We start from the raw sequence: 15,050 nt of genomic DNA, 5'->3' as shown, positions 1-15,050 counted from the left end.
ACTGCCTCCTTATTGCTGACAGTTCACGCCCAAAGAAGCTTTCTCCGGTGCAAATTCAAGTCAGCCAGTTGCAGAACAGCTGCGCGGGCCTGCCATCGCCTCGGGCTCATATCTAACTAGCTTAAAACCTGTTTGTGGTGTTTCTTCCTGCTTGCAATCCGACATCTTTTTCATGTACTTGTCCCTGTGACCTTCAGCAGAAGTAACACCTCTTCCATACATACAGCCTACTATCACGGGGGGCCGACAACGCGCACAGCAGCTCGCCGCACTCAACCCGGTGAGGCTCAGGAAGACTTTTCCCTTTTTATCTCCCTTTTTCAATTAAGACTGGAATGAAGAGTTGTGATTTCATTAGAATTGTCTCAGATAGAAGGCGGAAACTGCAAAAGCTGTTCCACAGCCGACACCACCAGTGCGCAGGGCTGTGAAGAAGCTTCTGCAGGCAAAATACAAAAGGCAAAAGCCGAACAGCTGGGGCCTGATAAATATTCCTGCAGCCCGTTCTTTGTCACTTCTCTTTGTTGGGTCGTACGTCTAGGAACTGGGCTTCACTTCGTTCCCTCACTGTGCGCTTTCAGTGTTTAAAGAGGGCGCTCTCCCTTTTTCCTTCCTCAAGATCTTCGGAAGATGGGTCAGTCGCTCACTACCCAGGAGAAACACAACATTAAACGTGAAATATACACTCTGTACCCCGGCCTGGAGCAGCAGCTAGAGATGGCATTTAGCTGTCACGACGTGGAGGGCACTCTGACGCTTCCGTACGCTACTCTCGAGCCCGTTATTCGCCATCTGCTAATGCAGTATGGGCTGATTGAGTACGTCACAAGATTTAGCAAAGAGTCTGGTAAGTGTACAAGGCAAAAGGCCTACGGAGCACAAGGGCGTCCCACCCGCCCGGTACTATGCGCGGCGAACCACAGTTCCCACACACATTTACTATTCATACTGCACGCATTTACACACATTATATGTCTTATCTATGCATGCATACATATGAACTGTACATCACACCAAACGCACAAGCACGCGCACAATTCTACACACTGAATGTATCACATCGCAAGCCATATTTATTCATGCATATGACACGCGGATCGTTAGTACTGGTGCAATTATTCTTCTCATGGAGTTCATGTGGATATGTGGCCACACAACGTAGCGCTTCGTATGACTACCCAACTCTGCAGTTACTGGTGTTGCTGTGACTTTTGTTGCGCAGGTGCCCTTGATCCTTCTCATGTGCGCCACGAGCTGGCGGAGTTTGGGGTTGCGACTACTCGCCTCTTCGGAGATGCAAACCTCAACGTGGACGATTTTAAGAGCCTTGCAGTTGTGTGGCTCAAGAAGATACTTGACACTCATGCTGGTAGGTGATCCCAGTTTTTTGCATGTGGTTCTTTCCCTGTTCACACTTTGCATTTATCTTTGTTTGCCACTGTTAGCGTTCGTATACTGTTACGTCACACTTGCTTTTTGTACATCGCTGCCTATATGTAACAGCTTCCAGTGCGAATTTTCTGATTTCGCCGCGCGTCCTTGCAAACTCTGTGTCTCATCTAATATTTTGGTTGCCTTCTCACACAGACGACCAGGCGGAGTGGATGGAGAAGCTGCGCGCTGACCAAGAAGAGCAAAGTGCCAACTATGCAAAGGCCATGAAGGAGTTCCAGGAACAGTATGTCAAGCAGCAGGCCGTATACCAACAGGGACTGGAGGAACAACAAAAACAAATCCAAGACTGGAACAGGGTGAGAGGATATTCGTGAACAGACAGGTAGTAGGCTTGTGAATGGCTAGGATGTTAACTGGACAAATACGCACAAAAACGGGGGTTCGCTTAGAGCCCTTACATTTGCAAGCCTGTGCAGCGGCAGCGACGCCTACAGACATAGAGCAAAGATCTGAAATGGTCGACCCCAGCTGGCCTTCCTGTCCCTTGCGTCTACTGCAGCTTCTTGAGGATGCGCACAAAACGCAGCAGCAGATCTACGACGAAGAGGTCCGCCGTATGAAGGAAATCCAAGAGAGGGAAGCCCGAGCCTCTGAAATTGCTCGTCAAGAAGAACTGGAGCTGATTCGCAAGTACCAGCAAAAGCTTGAGGAAATCGCAAGATCGGAAGGCGGCAAGTGTTTCGTCTACCCGGCAAGCAAAACTCCCTATGGCGCATGCGCCTCAGCTGGTGCCCAAGAACCATGCAGGAGGAAGAGAAGCCAAGCTCGCAGGGAGCAGAGGCCAGCGAAGGGTTGCTGCTAATCTATACGATCAAACGGGGAAGTGCTGTGATGCACCCACTACTCCAGTAGATCTCACACTATCGGGACTCGCTGTCGCGCTGTAGATGGGAAATAAGCATCACTGTATCCTTCTCCAAGAGAAAAATGTGCCAGAAGTTAGGACGGAAGAGGAAAAAGCATTTGTGTTGGCTTTTCTCCCGATCCCCGCCAAGAGGTATATACAGCAGGTCGTGTAGATTGCAAGCATTTAGCTGGATTTTTTTGTCCATGCCAGCCTCCAGTGATGAGCTCCACAGCTAAGCACACCAAGTTTTTCGCTTCGCTTCAGATATTTGCATGGGATATCGCAGTTCAGCTAGGTACCAACCGATTGACACCAACTTTCATGAGCCGTGCAGCTATCGGCCATACTTTCTCCTTGTTGGCCGAGTATTTGATGGTATCAAACTTCTTGATCAGCTTTAGAAAGACTTACAAACGAGATGCGGAATATGTAGGTGCACTGCTTCGCTCACACCCTGCGGATAACGCTTGCAGCGTGGACGAAGGTCGTGTGGGACGGCATATGTGCATACTGAGGAAGTGAAAGCAATGAACTTCAAACTTTAATAAGGTTTCCTTATTCGGGAGAGGCAAAGTCCTTTTGGCAGGGCTGCTCTGCTGCACACCTGGCGATTGAGCAGGCGTGAAGGGCTGGAATCGCCGGTCGCACTCCTGTTCGCCCAACACCTTCTTGAAATGATTACTTTGAAGATATTCAATGAACCATAAACAGTTGCTCAGGAGCAAATTTTCTGGGATCTCGTTTAGGGAAGCGGTACGCAGATGGGCATGGACGGTTGTCCGACACGTACAGCACAAGATGAGGAGATATTAGTGAGACTGCTCTTCATCAATCCACAGCAGCATTTGAAACGCATACAGCGCACCCATTACTTCTTTTCTCCACTCGAAGAGTTGCTGAACAGTATTGTACAAACACCTGGTGCAAACGGCGCCTCGTTGCCGAAGCTGCAGACCCAACCTTAGCTGTCTCACTGTGGTAACTGCCAGCTAAGCCTATCCAAACGAGGAATTGTAGCTGTTCTATTCAAATAACACGCATATCATTTGCGATTTGAGGACGGAACAGTATAGTGCAAATAAAGCAAGGTGCAACGCCACCTACCACTTCTTGGGAAGGGCAGGAGGGGAGAATGCAGTTTGCCTCATTAAAAGCGACAACAACAGACAAGACAGCACCAGCCATCCTATTTGGACGGCAACGTAGTGGAGTGAGTGTAGCGGCGAAGGTCAGGCATATCTGTAAAAGTGGCTGATTAACAGAGCAGCAGGCTTCCGTAGGATGGTGAAAAAGAGTGCCGACTGGGACGGAAACTGGAAACTACCATGCAATGAGAGCACTTGTAAGCATCATTTTGATACTTTGGGGTTAGAAGGAACTCGTAAGAAGTCAATGGCTGCTATTGTTGGTGCACAACCTTACATTGCATGGTAGGCATAGCCAAGCGCCTGGCTCAGTGCGGTGGTTTGGGCTTCATTTCAACATTAGTACTGATCAACACTGACGCTTATCAGTTGCGGTTGGGGGCCAGCCTAAATGAGACACTTGTCAACCTCGCGTGAAGGGGGCGAGAGGAACGGGAGTGATTCAGGTGTCGAGCGTTCAGCCACTAACACAAAGATGAACCCTGACGAGCTCCCCCGCCATTCGCCTTCTAATAATACTCCTGTAGAGAGTGTTAGCGGTGGAGCAGGCGAAGACGGACCACTTGAGGGCGGCCTTGACGCTTGTTGCTCGAGGCCGTTGGCTAGCAATAGGCGATATCTTCCAGATCCTCACGAACGAGACAATGACAATAGTTTAGTTGCGGAAGCGCTGCGATGCACAGCTCCGTATCGCTTAGTTCAGAACGCTGACTGGTCTCTGCCTCATCTGAGAGAGGCAAAACACAATATTGACGGTGTTAGAGTACAACGCTCACCTCCAATTATGCATTCCCTCCTGAACGATTGTCAGCAAGTACAGGGCGAAAGCATCAGAAAAAAGATAAGGAACGATCGTGAAAAGTCTCTTTCGACTCTGCAGCAGATGGTTAACACAGGATCAGCTGTGCCTAAACACATTAGCTTTTTATACGATGCGTTCGTGAATACCACTGCTTCACCCAATAACGGTGGAGCTGAAGAGGTAAGATATACTGCTAACGAGCAGTTAGAACGCCTAATGGCAATGCAGACTGAAGGAGAAAATCCGGCAGCGCAGAATCAAGATCTTGATGAACAGGGCTATGCGGATCTAACAAAAGTAAAGACGGAGCGGGATGCCGTGGCGTTCTTTGCACGGCATGGAAGCACAACAAAAACCAAATTTCTCTTCTGTAATAGGGCACCCACAGATCCGATGGTATTTGATCCGTACAAGCTAGTCGTTGTGCCACAGAATGAAGTGAATCCAGAACACTTCACCATATCGGAAACGGCAGTAATGCATATTTGCCCAGGAAAGCCGTCAGAGTGCTTCAGGCAGGACGAGTGGATGAGACAAGCATTCGTCCATTCCCTGCTGCGGACTCTGCCATTCTTCAAGACTTTTGTCGCTCGGAAGGTCTTATGCTTGTGGAGTCATGCTTCAAGGAAACACGTGTTCGACGAGCGGAGGGAAACGCTATGTAAAACGCTTTTCGTAGCCAAACCGATATATTGTGAACACCTACTGCAAATTCACAAAGTACTCGCCGGCGTCAGCGAAGTTAAACTAGTCGAGCTGCAACCCACACTCTATGATATTTCGCAATTCATCGCCCAGCAACAGGCTCTTAGCTCGGATCCGAAGACTGGAGCAACTAAAGAGCTGGAGGTCAGCACAAAGTAGAAGAGCATTGACGGCTCACATAGAGCCCCATTGATGCTGGCCGCCTGTACAGAAGCGTGTCCAATGGCCTTTTGAGGCTCCTAGGACAAAAAATTGGGCGTCTCTCCAGTGACTGAATCGACAGGCTCCTTTATCAGTTCTACTGGTTGCAGGCCAAGCATAGCGAAGCACGAAGTCTGCTTGCCGCCCTGATGCAGAAGCTCCACGAGGCAACACAACTTCCGGAGGTCGATCCCATGCAAGCTTGTTCTACAAATAAAGGAAAGTCAATTTTCCAGGCAAAAAGAGAGGCGGCAGAGCAGCAGAGACGTATACGGCTAGCATACAAGAACCAAGCACTCTTCGGACAATTTATACTTCTTGTCGATCTCATCCTCACCATGAGACTTGCAAAGGTGCGACTCTCTAGCAGCTGCAGGCCCACTTTCATGCAGAAATTGTTTCTGCCTAGACGGCGTGTCTGCTGCTTAGCGGCTTTGTAGTGGGCGCCTATGAGGGGATAAGAAAAACGTGTGCAGTGTTCAACAGCCCTACAGCAGGAGCCTTTCTGGGGTTGAGGGAAATATATGCAGTCATACATCGTGTCTATATCCTACCCCCGTGCAGGCCGTCACTAACGCAGCAGCCAAGATGTTAGAACGTCTTGGCACAGCAGAAAACTGCTCGAAGCTCTTCTCAGTTAACGTGTCCTTTGGAAGCAAGAAAGTTGAACTCGACCCTAGCCGTTTGGACTTCATCTCCATGCATCAGGAGTGGTGGGATGGTAAGAAATTACACTTGAAGGTGTGCCTCCAAAATGCACATGCGCCAGTACACAAGATTTAAGCTGGCATTCCAAGCAACTCCGCAGCGATTCCGCATCACACTTGGAGCAGCCTGCCAATAATCAGATAGGCCAGGACACCTCTGTAACTTAGAGATGTACGCACTAATAGGAGATCAAACTAAAACTTTTCGACTCAAAGACAAATCGACGGCGAGTATTCCGTGAAAACACAGGCGTCATTTCCACCGTCAGCAGTGTCCCTTTACTTAGCCAATGCCGCCAATTTGAAGACTCAGTTGCACAGGGGCCAACGCTAAGTCTGGAATCGCTGCTATCGAAGTCCAAGCACTTGCAGGTTATGAAGGTACTATTGAATGCCTTGCAGTACAGAAAATTTAGCTATTTTTCTTTAACAGAACGCCTTCGTACTTCATGCGTTCAAAACTAATTTCTCACTAGATGAAACGCTTTTGCGCTGCAATAGAACAGCTTTACACCAGAAGCGCAATCACACTGGTGATGTCATGTGACTCAAGAGGGCAACAACACTAAACTGTTGTGCAGAAACGAATTGAAGAGAGACTTTTCAAAGATTTCGACCGCGCGCAAAAGTACTCGGAGTCGTACTTCGGAATATACAGGTGAAGAATTCATGTCGCTATATGAACAGCCAAGGCTGTCTCTTGGATATGCTCATTTTGGGCTCCCTCGAAGATAATAATACTTTTACCATGTACGTTTCCCTGGGAAAACGCCTTTTGTTGACTTATTGCTTGCCTGAAACAGGCAGATTTACGAATATGGACGGAATTGGGACGAGACGGAATTCGCCAATTCGATAACTGGCCACGATGAACTGTCCAGTGAAATGGAGTTAATAACAGAGTTTGAGGAGAAACTGGAAAAACTCAACCCCGTACACGCAGTTGGGCTATTTTCAATAGAAGCGAGGACTCTTAAGTCCTCCTTGCAGCCCATTACGGAAAGAGCCCTCACTTTTATGAAACGCCTTCTGTGGAAACTCATGAAAGAGCACGTGAGTCCTAGAACTCGTAACATTTTGCAAGTTTCAGTGGGGGATTTTTCTCCTTAACGTCTATACTGCCAGGAATGCATGCCAAGCTTCAGCTTCCCCAGCCCTCGGCTTTTTCCTTGATTGCGCTTTTGACATCTTCTCCTGCCCTATGCCATTCGACTGCTTAACTTTTTAGGTACGAGCCACTGCAAGCCGCTTCGAATCCATAAACAGGCGCCTAGATGAACGCCCTACGAAACTGCTGTCTTTTGCCTCTTTCGTGAGTAGCTGCAAGGAGATCAAGTCTCAAATTGAAGACCTAGATCGAGACAAGGTGCGCAAAACGTCCCAGAGGCATGCCTTCGCAGAGATATACAGACCAATATTGCTCAGAGAGACCTCGTCAGATACTATCAGCTTTACCGGGGACGCTGGTTTATTATACAGGCAGATGCTGAAGAAATGTTTGCTTTGTTGAAACAATACGGTGTCCGGCTGGCTGTCGAAGACACCATTCAGCTGGAAAATATGCTGAAGAGTGCAAACGAGTTTGAGACATTCAAGCTACTGGATGCAGCAGAGCACATTAGGTACCCAAACTTAGGGTTTCCTGACTCAGACTAAATACAAATTCCTCCGCAGTAGATAGCTTTCTGTCGGAAAGTGAAGTCTGGAAAGAGCGGGAAACCCGGAGAAGTGGGCGCAGCTGATTCTTTCTTTGCGCAGGAACAACATTCAGGCTATGAAGCTTGAGCTGAAAGCAAAAACTCAAGAGGTGGACAACGAGATACAGGACCTAGACAGGCTCGTCAATGACGGTGAATCCTGTCTGCATTTATAAGTCACAGAGTATGGAGTGCCAAAGTGTCTCTTAACGCGTCCCGTTTAGAGCCTGGACTGGCGGAAGCACTCCGCCCTTATTGCAAAATTGCTCTAACTGCGTCTTCACATGTTCCAGATGAGTACACACGGCTAGATGCATTGAAGAACGCCACCAGGTGCTTTGAGCAGCTGAAGGAATACCAGCAGCGCATCGACTTCGCCTATGGCAAGGCAGAGACGCTCAGAGGCATGAAGGAGCTCCTCGCTCCAGAAAGTCCTGCTGTTATTTCCAAGCAGACTCAAGAAACGTTCCGCAGAATAAAGCCAAAGGTGGAAATGTGGCAGCAAATCTGCTCTTGGCAGGCCGACACGTCAAAGGTTAGGATAACTTTGAGCTGCTTACATCAACCGCAGCCCTGCACACCAGTGTTTCTTCCCGGTAAACTGAAAAAAACAAAATAATTTGGAACTAGAATGGAGCTGATATGGGATTGATGCGATTGCTCTGTCTTCCCGTGTTCTTATAGTGGCTTGGCCTGCCTTTGTCCTCATTGAACTCTGAAGAAATAGAAGCTAGGGTGAAGCGATACCTGAAGGAAGCTTGCATAGCTCTGCAGAACTTTCCAACCGACTCCGTCGCAGTAGAGTTCAAAAAAGAAGTTGAGAGCTGGATTGCCCGCTTGCCGCTTATTATGGATTTGGGTAACCCTGCCCTCAAACGGCGACACTGGGAGGCGATTCTTGGAGAGCTTGAGTAAGCGGCAAGCAATGGCTGAAGACGCATTGCGGTTACTGTTGCAGACTCACTTTAGATTGGAGGGCGCGTTCTTGGTGGTGTGGTAACTCTGCATAGGATTCCTGGCACAGAAGAGTCAGTGTCTTTGGGAGAAGTAGATCAGAAAGATATATATTCGAAACGGGACTTTATAAATGAAATATCAACACTTGCCTCAGTACAACAGTCTCTTGTCCAGACCATGGATAAGATTTCAGCCGCTTGGGAAACGCGCGAATTACAGATTAAACCATTTGATGAAGATCCAAATGCCTTTATCCTTGGTAGGCCTGCAGCGACTATTAAACCAGTCGGCGAAGTTGTTCTGAAGAATGGCAACCTTATAACCCCGCGCAGATTCCCTACCGTTTATGCATCATGCCACTGCTTTTCTCTTGTTCTGGTGAAGCGGACCTGAGTGAAGTACTTTCCACAATTGAAGAGCATCAAATATCCATGCAGCGCATGCTGCACAACTCATATGTTGGCATTCTCAAGGACAAAGTGGAATTCTGGGCTGGGAAACTTGACCTGGCGCAACAAGTCCTGGGTATGAGACAAGAACCTACTGTTGGCCAGCTCTGCATCAGCTCTAATCGCCTTTATGCTGAGTCGTTTGCCTTTGGTTTTCAGTTTATTGTCGCTCTGCGGGGGGCGTTCTTGCGATGTGCGTGCTTCAGAGGAGCTGGCACAACTTCAGCGCCAGTGGATTGGCCTTCAGAGCATTTTCGGCAGCGCTGAGGCACTAGAACAATTACCGGATGAGACAGAAGCATTTGAAAGGGTTGATGGATTTTGGAGGGCGTATCTGCGGAAGATTCGAAATGAGCAATCCAACGTCATAACAGTTGTGGAAGAAGAAGGGCTATTCGAGATCCTTGAGGAAAAAAACAAAACGTTAGCTGCAGTGCAGCGTAAGCTAGAGGTAATTTGGTTGGTAGAACCCACCAAAGTGCAAATATATAGAGTGAACTGGACAAAAGGCTTCTTATGGGGAGTAGATATCTGTGGATTCCGAAGCTAGTGTTTTGTTCGATGCACTGGTTCAGGACTACCTTGATCTGAAGCGTTCGGCCTTCCCAAGATTTTATTTTCTCTCCAGAGAGGAACTGGTCAAGATAATCTCGAAAGCCAAACAGCCCAACGCCTTGCAACAATGCTTCCAAAAGTGCTTCGATGGAGTCCATGCTGTGGCTGTGGCACCAAATGGAACTTCAATTGAAGCCCTGTATTCCGAGGATGCATACAAACTGGACCTCCTACTGCCTGTCAATGCGCTAGCACCCGTCGAACAATGGTTTGCATCCCTTGAAGAAGCTATGATAGAGTCGTTGAAGATTAATTTGAAGGCTGCTATTCAAACGAAAGTGGACCCAGGAGTCGACTTGGAGCAATGGCTGAATGAACACCCTCCTCAGTGCATATTGACTGCAGCAATGATTCACTGGTTTTCCCGAACGGAGGATGCTCTTCACCTAGCGCACTCTCAAGGAGAACTTGGCGCCTTTCAAGAGCGCTTGGAAGACACCAACAACGAGATTCAACAGTGAGATATACACTTAGGCGGCCTTGCTGCTGGTAGAAAGTGAGAAAAATAAATGCCGCACTTCAGTGATTTAGATCATCGGTAATGAGCTGATATGCACTTTGTAGTCAAGGCCGTCGGCATGATTTTGGCGTGCCTTTGCGAAGAGATATGTAATTTGTTGAGAATGCGCCAACGTGGATCAGCCACTGAGCGGTTCGCGCGTAGAAGATTTGGCGAAATCGTGTGCTTCACCGTCTCTGCCTTCAGGCTTGCATTGCTCAATTCAAAGACAAATGTTCCGTCAATTCAAAAATTGGCGCAGTCTTCGCTTGTTTTGATGGTTCATGCCCGTGACATTTTGAGCGCTTTGGGTCGGGCGAAGAACATCAGCCCTTTGTGTTTTGAATGGAATAGACAGCTGCGCTACTACTGGCAAACTGATGAAGAGCACTGCAATATTGAGCAGCTGCAGGCAAAGTATGATGGCAGCTATTGCGCAAACTGAGCAAAAAGGCAGTATATAGTTTTTTAGCTTCTTTGAGATCGCATCAGAAAGCTACATGCCAAGCTAAGCCGTCTAATTCTCCCACTGCGTTTTGTCGTCTTTGCTACTACAGATTCCAATACAGGCACGAATTTCTCGGGTGCTCATCGAGATTGGTTATTACACCCTTGACCGACAAGTGCTTCGTGACCCTTACTTCGGCCTTACAACTTGGGTATGGTGGAGCTCCTGCTGGGCCTGCGGGAACAGGTATAGCGTACACTGTTATGCTGAAGGCATACCCGCTGTTTAAACCCTATGGACGAAGCTTCCTCTATACCCGGGCCGACACGCGCCACACTACAAATGTAATAGCATGGGATATGCGATGTTACCAAAGGCGTGCGCTGAGTGCTTGCTACGCAATGCAGGAAAGACTGAAACAGTGAAGGACTTAGCAAAAGCCTTGGGGTTGCCCTGTCTTGTCTTTAATTGCTCAAAGGACTTAGACCACCACACTATGGCTCGCCTCTTTAGAGGCTTGGCTCAAACTGGCGCGTGGGCATGTTTTGATGAATTTAACAGGATTGACATAGAGGTCTTATCGGTTGTTGCGCAGCTGCTTTTAAAGATCCAAACAGCCGTAAGGGCTCAAAAGGATGTCGTCGAATTCGACGGTAGAACTACTCACGTAGACTTCAGGCAAGCGAAACAAATACGGGACATTTTGCCTTTTCGAAGCGCACGGACGGTTGAGGGAAGCTTTCAAGGCTTCCAAAAGTGCCTATTGGTCATGGGGTGTCTGTCAGGGTAGGAGTATGTATTACCAACAACCCAGGATATGCTGGAAGGACAGAACTGCCTGAAAATCTTCAGTCGCTTTTCAGGCCAGTGGCCATGGTCAAACCGGACTTTACGCTGATTGCTGAGGTTCTCATGCTTGCTAGCGGCTTTCTTACGGCAAGCTCTTTGTCAACTAAAGTAGCGCAGGTTTTTTCAATATCAAGCGCTCTACTTAGCCAGCAAATGCATTATGATTGGGGACTTCGAGCAATGAAAACGGTTCTGGTAGCTGCTGGTAAGTCTGTTTTACCAAATACTAGACTATGGGCGATTGTAGTGCTGTAAGATGCGACGAGACGGTTACACGGTAACTTCGCCAAGTCCTCTTCGCTCGTGACTCTGGGCAGGACAGATGAAGAAAAATCAGCCTGAAGATGACGAGGCAAGTATAGTAATGCATGCTCTTCGATCGGTTACTCCAAGACTTGTCACGGATGACGTTCCTGTATACTTAGGACTTATAGCTGACATGTTTCCCCAGCAAAGATTACCTAAGGCAAGTGACAGCCCCATGAAAGCCGCACTAGAAAAAGTTCTTCAAGAGCAGCATCTCCAAGCTATACCCAGCTTTGTAGAAAAGGGAATGGAGCTTTATGAAACCCAGCTTCTCAGACATGGTTTGCTTGTGGTAAGTGGAAAAAAACAAGCGACTCGCAGAGAATTCTTGCACCGAATTCTCGAATTTTGCAGGCAGATTTTTGAAAGTAAGCAATCATACAATGCTCACATGATTTTGGGGTCTCGGATACCATTGTGGACCTGGGTAAACAAGCAAAGTAGTTAGACCTGTTCTCAGGTAGGAGCACCCGGAGTGGGCAAATCAACATTAATCCTCGGTTTGTCAAGAGCAATGTCTCACATTCTCGAAAAGCAGAATAATTCGTGCTCTCCTGGAAGTGCTCAGCATGAAAGCTTCGGTATCACCGGTAACTGTGAGGTGTTGCGAGTGAACCCTAAAGCAATGGAAGAGAGTCTGCTGTTTGGAAAAATTGACTCCAATACCACCGAGTGGCTGGATGGAATTGTAGCAGCGGTGGGTTCAGTGCATTGGGCTTGCTGGATATTTCTTAAGCTCTACACAATAGTTTTCTGTGGAACAATAAGGTCTAGTGGGCTGTGGAGTGTGGGAATACTTGCGGATTTCGGTTTTGCCTACAGCGTGTTAGAGACGCCGTTGCGTCGCAGAGGAGCACTCACAATTGGCTAGTCCTCGACGGCCCATTAGATCCAAATTGGGCAGAAAATTTGAATTCGGCCCTAGATGACAATAAGCTGTTATGCCTTAGCAATGGGGAACGTATTGTCCTGCCCGAAAACCTCAAGATTTTCTTTGAAGTAGCTGTAAGAACAGTGCTTTGGTGGTTCCTCGGAACTTTGCCGAACTAAAAAGAAACGTTCGTCTCCTGCTGTGACATAAGCCTTTCCACACCGGCGGTCATCGTTTCAAAAGCCAAATTACTTCGGAGATTTTCCATTGTTTTGGCTTTGTGAGGTAGGAATTAGGAGCTGCTTCTCCTGCTACAGTCAGTAGGTGTGGAACTGTCTTCATCGAGCCCGAGCACCGAGGATGGTCGCTGTTATTCCAGTCCTGGAGACAATCATATGAAGCCCAAAAGAACAAGTTTGCATCCCTTTCCTCAGAGATAGAGCTTTGGTGTATCTCCACTTTCCAGAAAGGCCTTGAGTACATTCATGGGAACTGCAAGGTTGGTTGCATACGGCTGCTTGGCCTGTGAACACTGCATTGTCGATTGAAGTTTACGATGGGTTCCGGTCTAGCCCACATCGAGTTCTGGCTCACGCACACTCCTTGAGCAACCCACTCATAGGACTATCCCAGTGAAACTTCAGTGTCTACCTGGAGAATGTGCGTGTTGTTCTTGCTCAGTTGGCAATGCCATGGAGTGACTTGTTTCTTGCTGCCTCAGTGTGCCGGCTTCTTACAGCTTTGCTGAATCAAGTTACCCTGCAACATATAGCCGCGGAGCACACTGATGATGTGGCACGCATGTATTTTGCTGTTGCAATGGCATGGGGTCTTGGCGGACTCTTGAATCATGAGCAGCGAACTGAGTTTTCAAAAGCCCTGCTTCCAGACTTACGCATTGTCTGCAAGCAGCTTGAGAGCCTTCCTTCCTCGGCAACCATTTACGACATTACGCCGGACGTAACTACTTTGAAGCTGACAACCTATGACGCTTTGGTGCCCAAGTATGCGTTCGAGAGCGGGCTTACAGTTACCAACATGTTTGTGCCAACAGTGCGAACAACAGCCAACTTGCAGATGCTTCAAACGATTGCGCAGGTGAGGCTTTCCGGGACTCGCGCGCCTGTGGCTACGGGGAAGTACCATGCGAGACAAATTTCTCCCAGTGGTGTATTCGCGCAGATTGCAAAAGTGAAAGCTTTCTGATGTTAACCTTTCCAGGGCGGATACGGGGTTCTGCTTTCTGGTAAACCTGGCACTGGAAAGAGCGCTTACCTCAAGCAGTGTACAAGAGCACTTGGAACTTCACAGATGTACTGCAAAATGTCGTTAGGACAACGAACTACCACAGACGACGTGGAAGACTTCGTGCTGTCTCGTTTCGTGAAGCGGCACCGGAGATCGCTAGGACCGCCCTATGGCTCTCGAATGCTGTTTCTAATTGACAACATAGCAGTACCTATCCCAGATCAATTTGGAGCACGAAGACCCCACCAATTGTTAAGACAGATTGTTGAGTATGGGGGTTTTTTTGAAAGGGCACGCTTTCAGTTTATTCATGTCGAAGATACAAGTACTATCCTTTCCGGAGCAACAGAAGTGGCAGGGGTTGCCACCGACATGAGGTAAGTTCTTATTCTAAGCTCATCAGCTGTTGCAACAAATTTGTGAACACACGCCTCAATGTAAACTGAAGCGCAAGGTGTTGGGGCTTCTTTTTTGTCTTGGTGCTAGGCTTCTCCGTCATTTCAATGTTTTGTTTCAAGACGACTATGCCCCAGCAGAAATAAAGTACATCTTTACACAAATCCTTCGCGGAGCTTGGGAATATAGCCTACCAGCATTGTCCAACTATGCAGAAGTCATGATTGATGCCACTGTAGCAGCATACGAGCGAATCAAAGGACATCTGCTGCCGACTCCTCTCAAGTGCCACTACACATTTACAGTGCGCGAAGTTTCAAGAGCACTGGAAGTCATGCTCATGGCAGATACCAGTAAAATCACCACCCAAATTGACATTGCTCGGTGAGACGAAAGCTGAAGTGTTGCCACTGCCCCGATTTTCTCGAGCGAAGTGGTGTCGTACTCTGTACGCGGTCTGTCTACTGTCGCATTATGAGTAGGCTCTGGCTCCACGAAATGCAGAGGCAGTTTGTAGATCGTCTGATCTCCATAGAGGACCGAAAATGGACGGAAAGGGTGTTGCTCAAGCAAATTTCCGCCTCCCTTGACCTAAAAGATGAGTTGGAGGACTGCGTTTGTTCCCAAATACTTTTCGGCGACTTTGCCGAGATAGGTTCCCGCAAGAATTACTCAGAGATTTCGATTTCAGAAGAAGAGATGAATGTCATTCTCTCTAGGTATGCTCTAAGAAATCGTGGCCTTCTATTTTGAGCCCAGTTCAAGACCAGAAGGGCTTCATAAGAAGTGAAAGTGGAAGCTATGAAACACTAAAATGGTGTAGTACGGTGACTCGTAAAAGAAACTAATGCAT

General features: G+C 47.9%; 5 protein-coding genes across 5 annotated transcripts; all 5 read left to right on the top strand.

The window, feature by feature from the left end:
• Window positions 1-630: 630 nt before the first annotated feature.
• Window positions 631-2,257, top strand: ENH_00083410 (hypothetical protein, conserved; the record flags this gene model as incomplete). The annotated part of the gene is made up of 4 exons (XM_013583415.1): window positions 631-847; window positions 1,223-1,369; window positions 1,588-1,751; window positions 1,955-2,257. 4 exons carry the CDS (start codon window positions 631-633, stop codon window positions 2,255-2,257), a joined length of 831 nt encoding a protein of 276 aa, XP_013438869.1.
• Window positions 2,258-3,922: 1,665 nt separating this feature from the next.
• ENH_00083400 (dynein beta chain, flagellar outer arm, putative) lies at window positions 3,923-8,474 on the top strand (the record flags this gene model as incomplete). Its single annotated transcript, XM_013583414.1, has 11 exons — window positions 3,923-5,098; window positions 5,266-5,508; window positions 5,720-5,876; window positions 6,113-6,243; window positions 6,444-6,520; window positions 6,666-6,915; window positions 7,091-7,228; window positions 7,342-7,484; window positions 7,621-7,712; window positions 7,853-8,094; window positions 8,244-8,474. The coding sequence occupies 11 exons, from the start codon at window positions 3,923-3,925 to the stop codon at window positions 8,472-8,474; spliced, it is 2,880 nt and encodes a 959-aa protein (XP_013438868.1).
• A 395-nt stretch (window positions 8,475-8,869) lies between these two features.
• Window positions 8,870-10,952, top strand: ENH_00083390 (hypothetical protein, conserved; the record flags this gene model as incomplete). Its single annotated transcript, XM_013583413.1, has 5 exons — window positions 8,870-9,116; window positions 9,172-9,416; window positions 9,541-10,037; window positions 10,287-10,496; window positions 10,637-10,952. 5 exons carry the CDS (start codon window positions 8,870-8,872, stop codon window positions 10,950-10,952), a joined length of 1,515 nt encoding a protein of 504 aa, XP_013438867.1.
• Window positions 10,953-11,400: 448 nt separating this feature from the next.
• Window positions 11,401-12,732, top strand: ENH_00083380 (hypothetical protein, conserved; the record flags this gene model as incomplete). The annotated part of the gene is made up of 4 exons (XM_013583412.1): window positions 11,401-11,581; window positions 11,694-11,974; window positions 12,143-12,379; window positions 12,505-12,732. The coding sequence occupies 4 exons, from the start codon at window positions 11,401-11,403 to the stop codon at window positions 12,730-12,732; spliced, it is 927 nt and encodes a 308-aa protein (XP_013438866.1).
• A 640-nt stretch (window positions 12,733-13,372) lies between these two features.
• On the top strand, window positions 13,373-14,950 carry ENH_00083370 (Dynein heavy chain 2, related; the record flags this gene model as incomplete). The annotated part of the gene is made up of 4 exons (XM_013583411.1): window positions 13,373-13,651; window positions 13,775-14,178; window positions 14,288-14,581; window positions 14,677-14,950. The coding sequence occupies 4 exons, from the start codon at window positions 13,373-13,375 to the stop codon at window positions 14,948-14,950; spliced, it is 1,251 nt and encodes a 416-aa protein (XP_013438865.1).
• Window positions 14,951-15,050: the final 100 nt, after the last annotated feature.

This window comes from Eimeria necatrix, genomic scaffold (assembly GCF_000499385.1).
Source record: "Eimeria necatrix Houghton genomic scaffold, Enh_scaff92, whole genome shotgun sequence".
NCBI classification, from domain to species: Eukaryota; Apicomplexa; class Conoidasida; order Eucoccidiorida; family Eimeriidae; genus Eimeria; species Eimeria necatrix.
The sequence above is the reverse complement of the archived record's forward strand: the minus strand, read 5'-3'. Positions and strand labels throughout refer to the sequence as shown.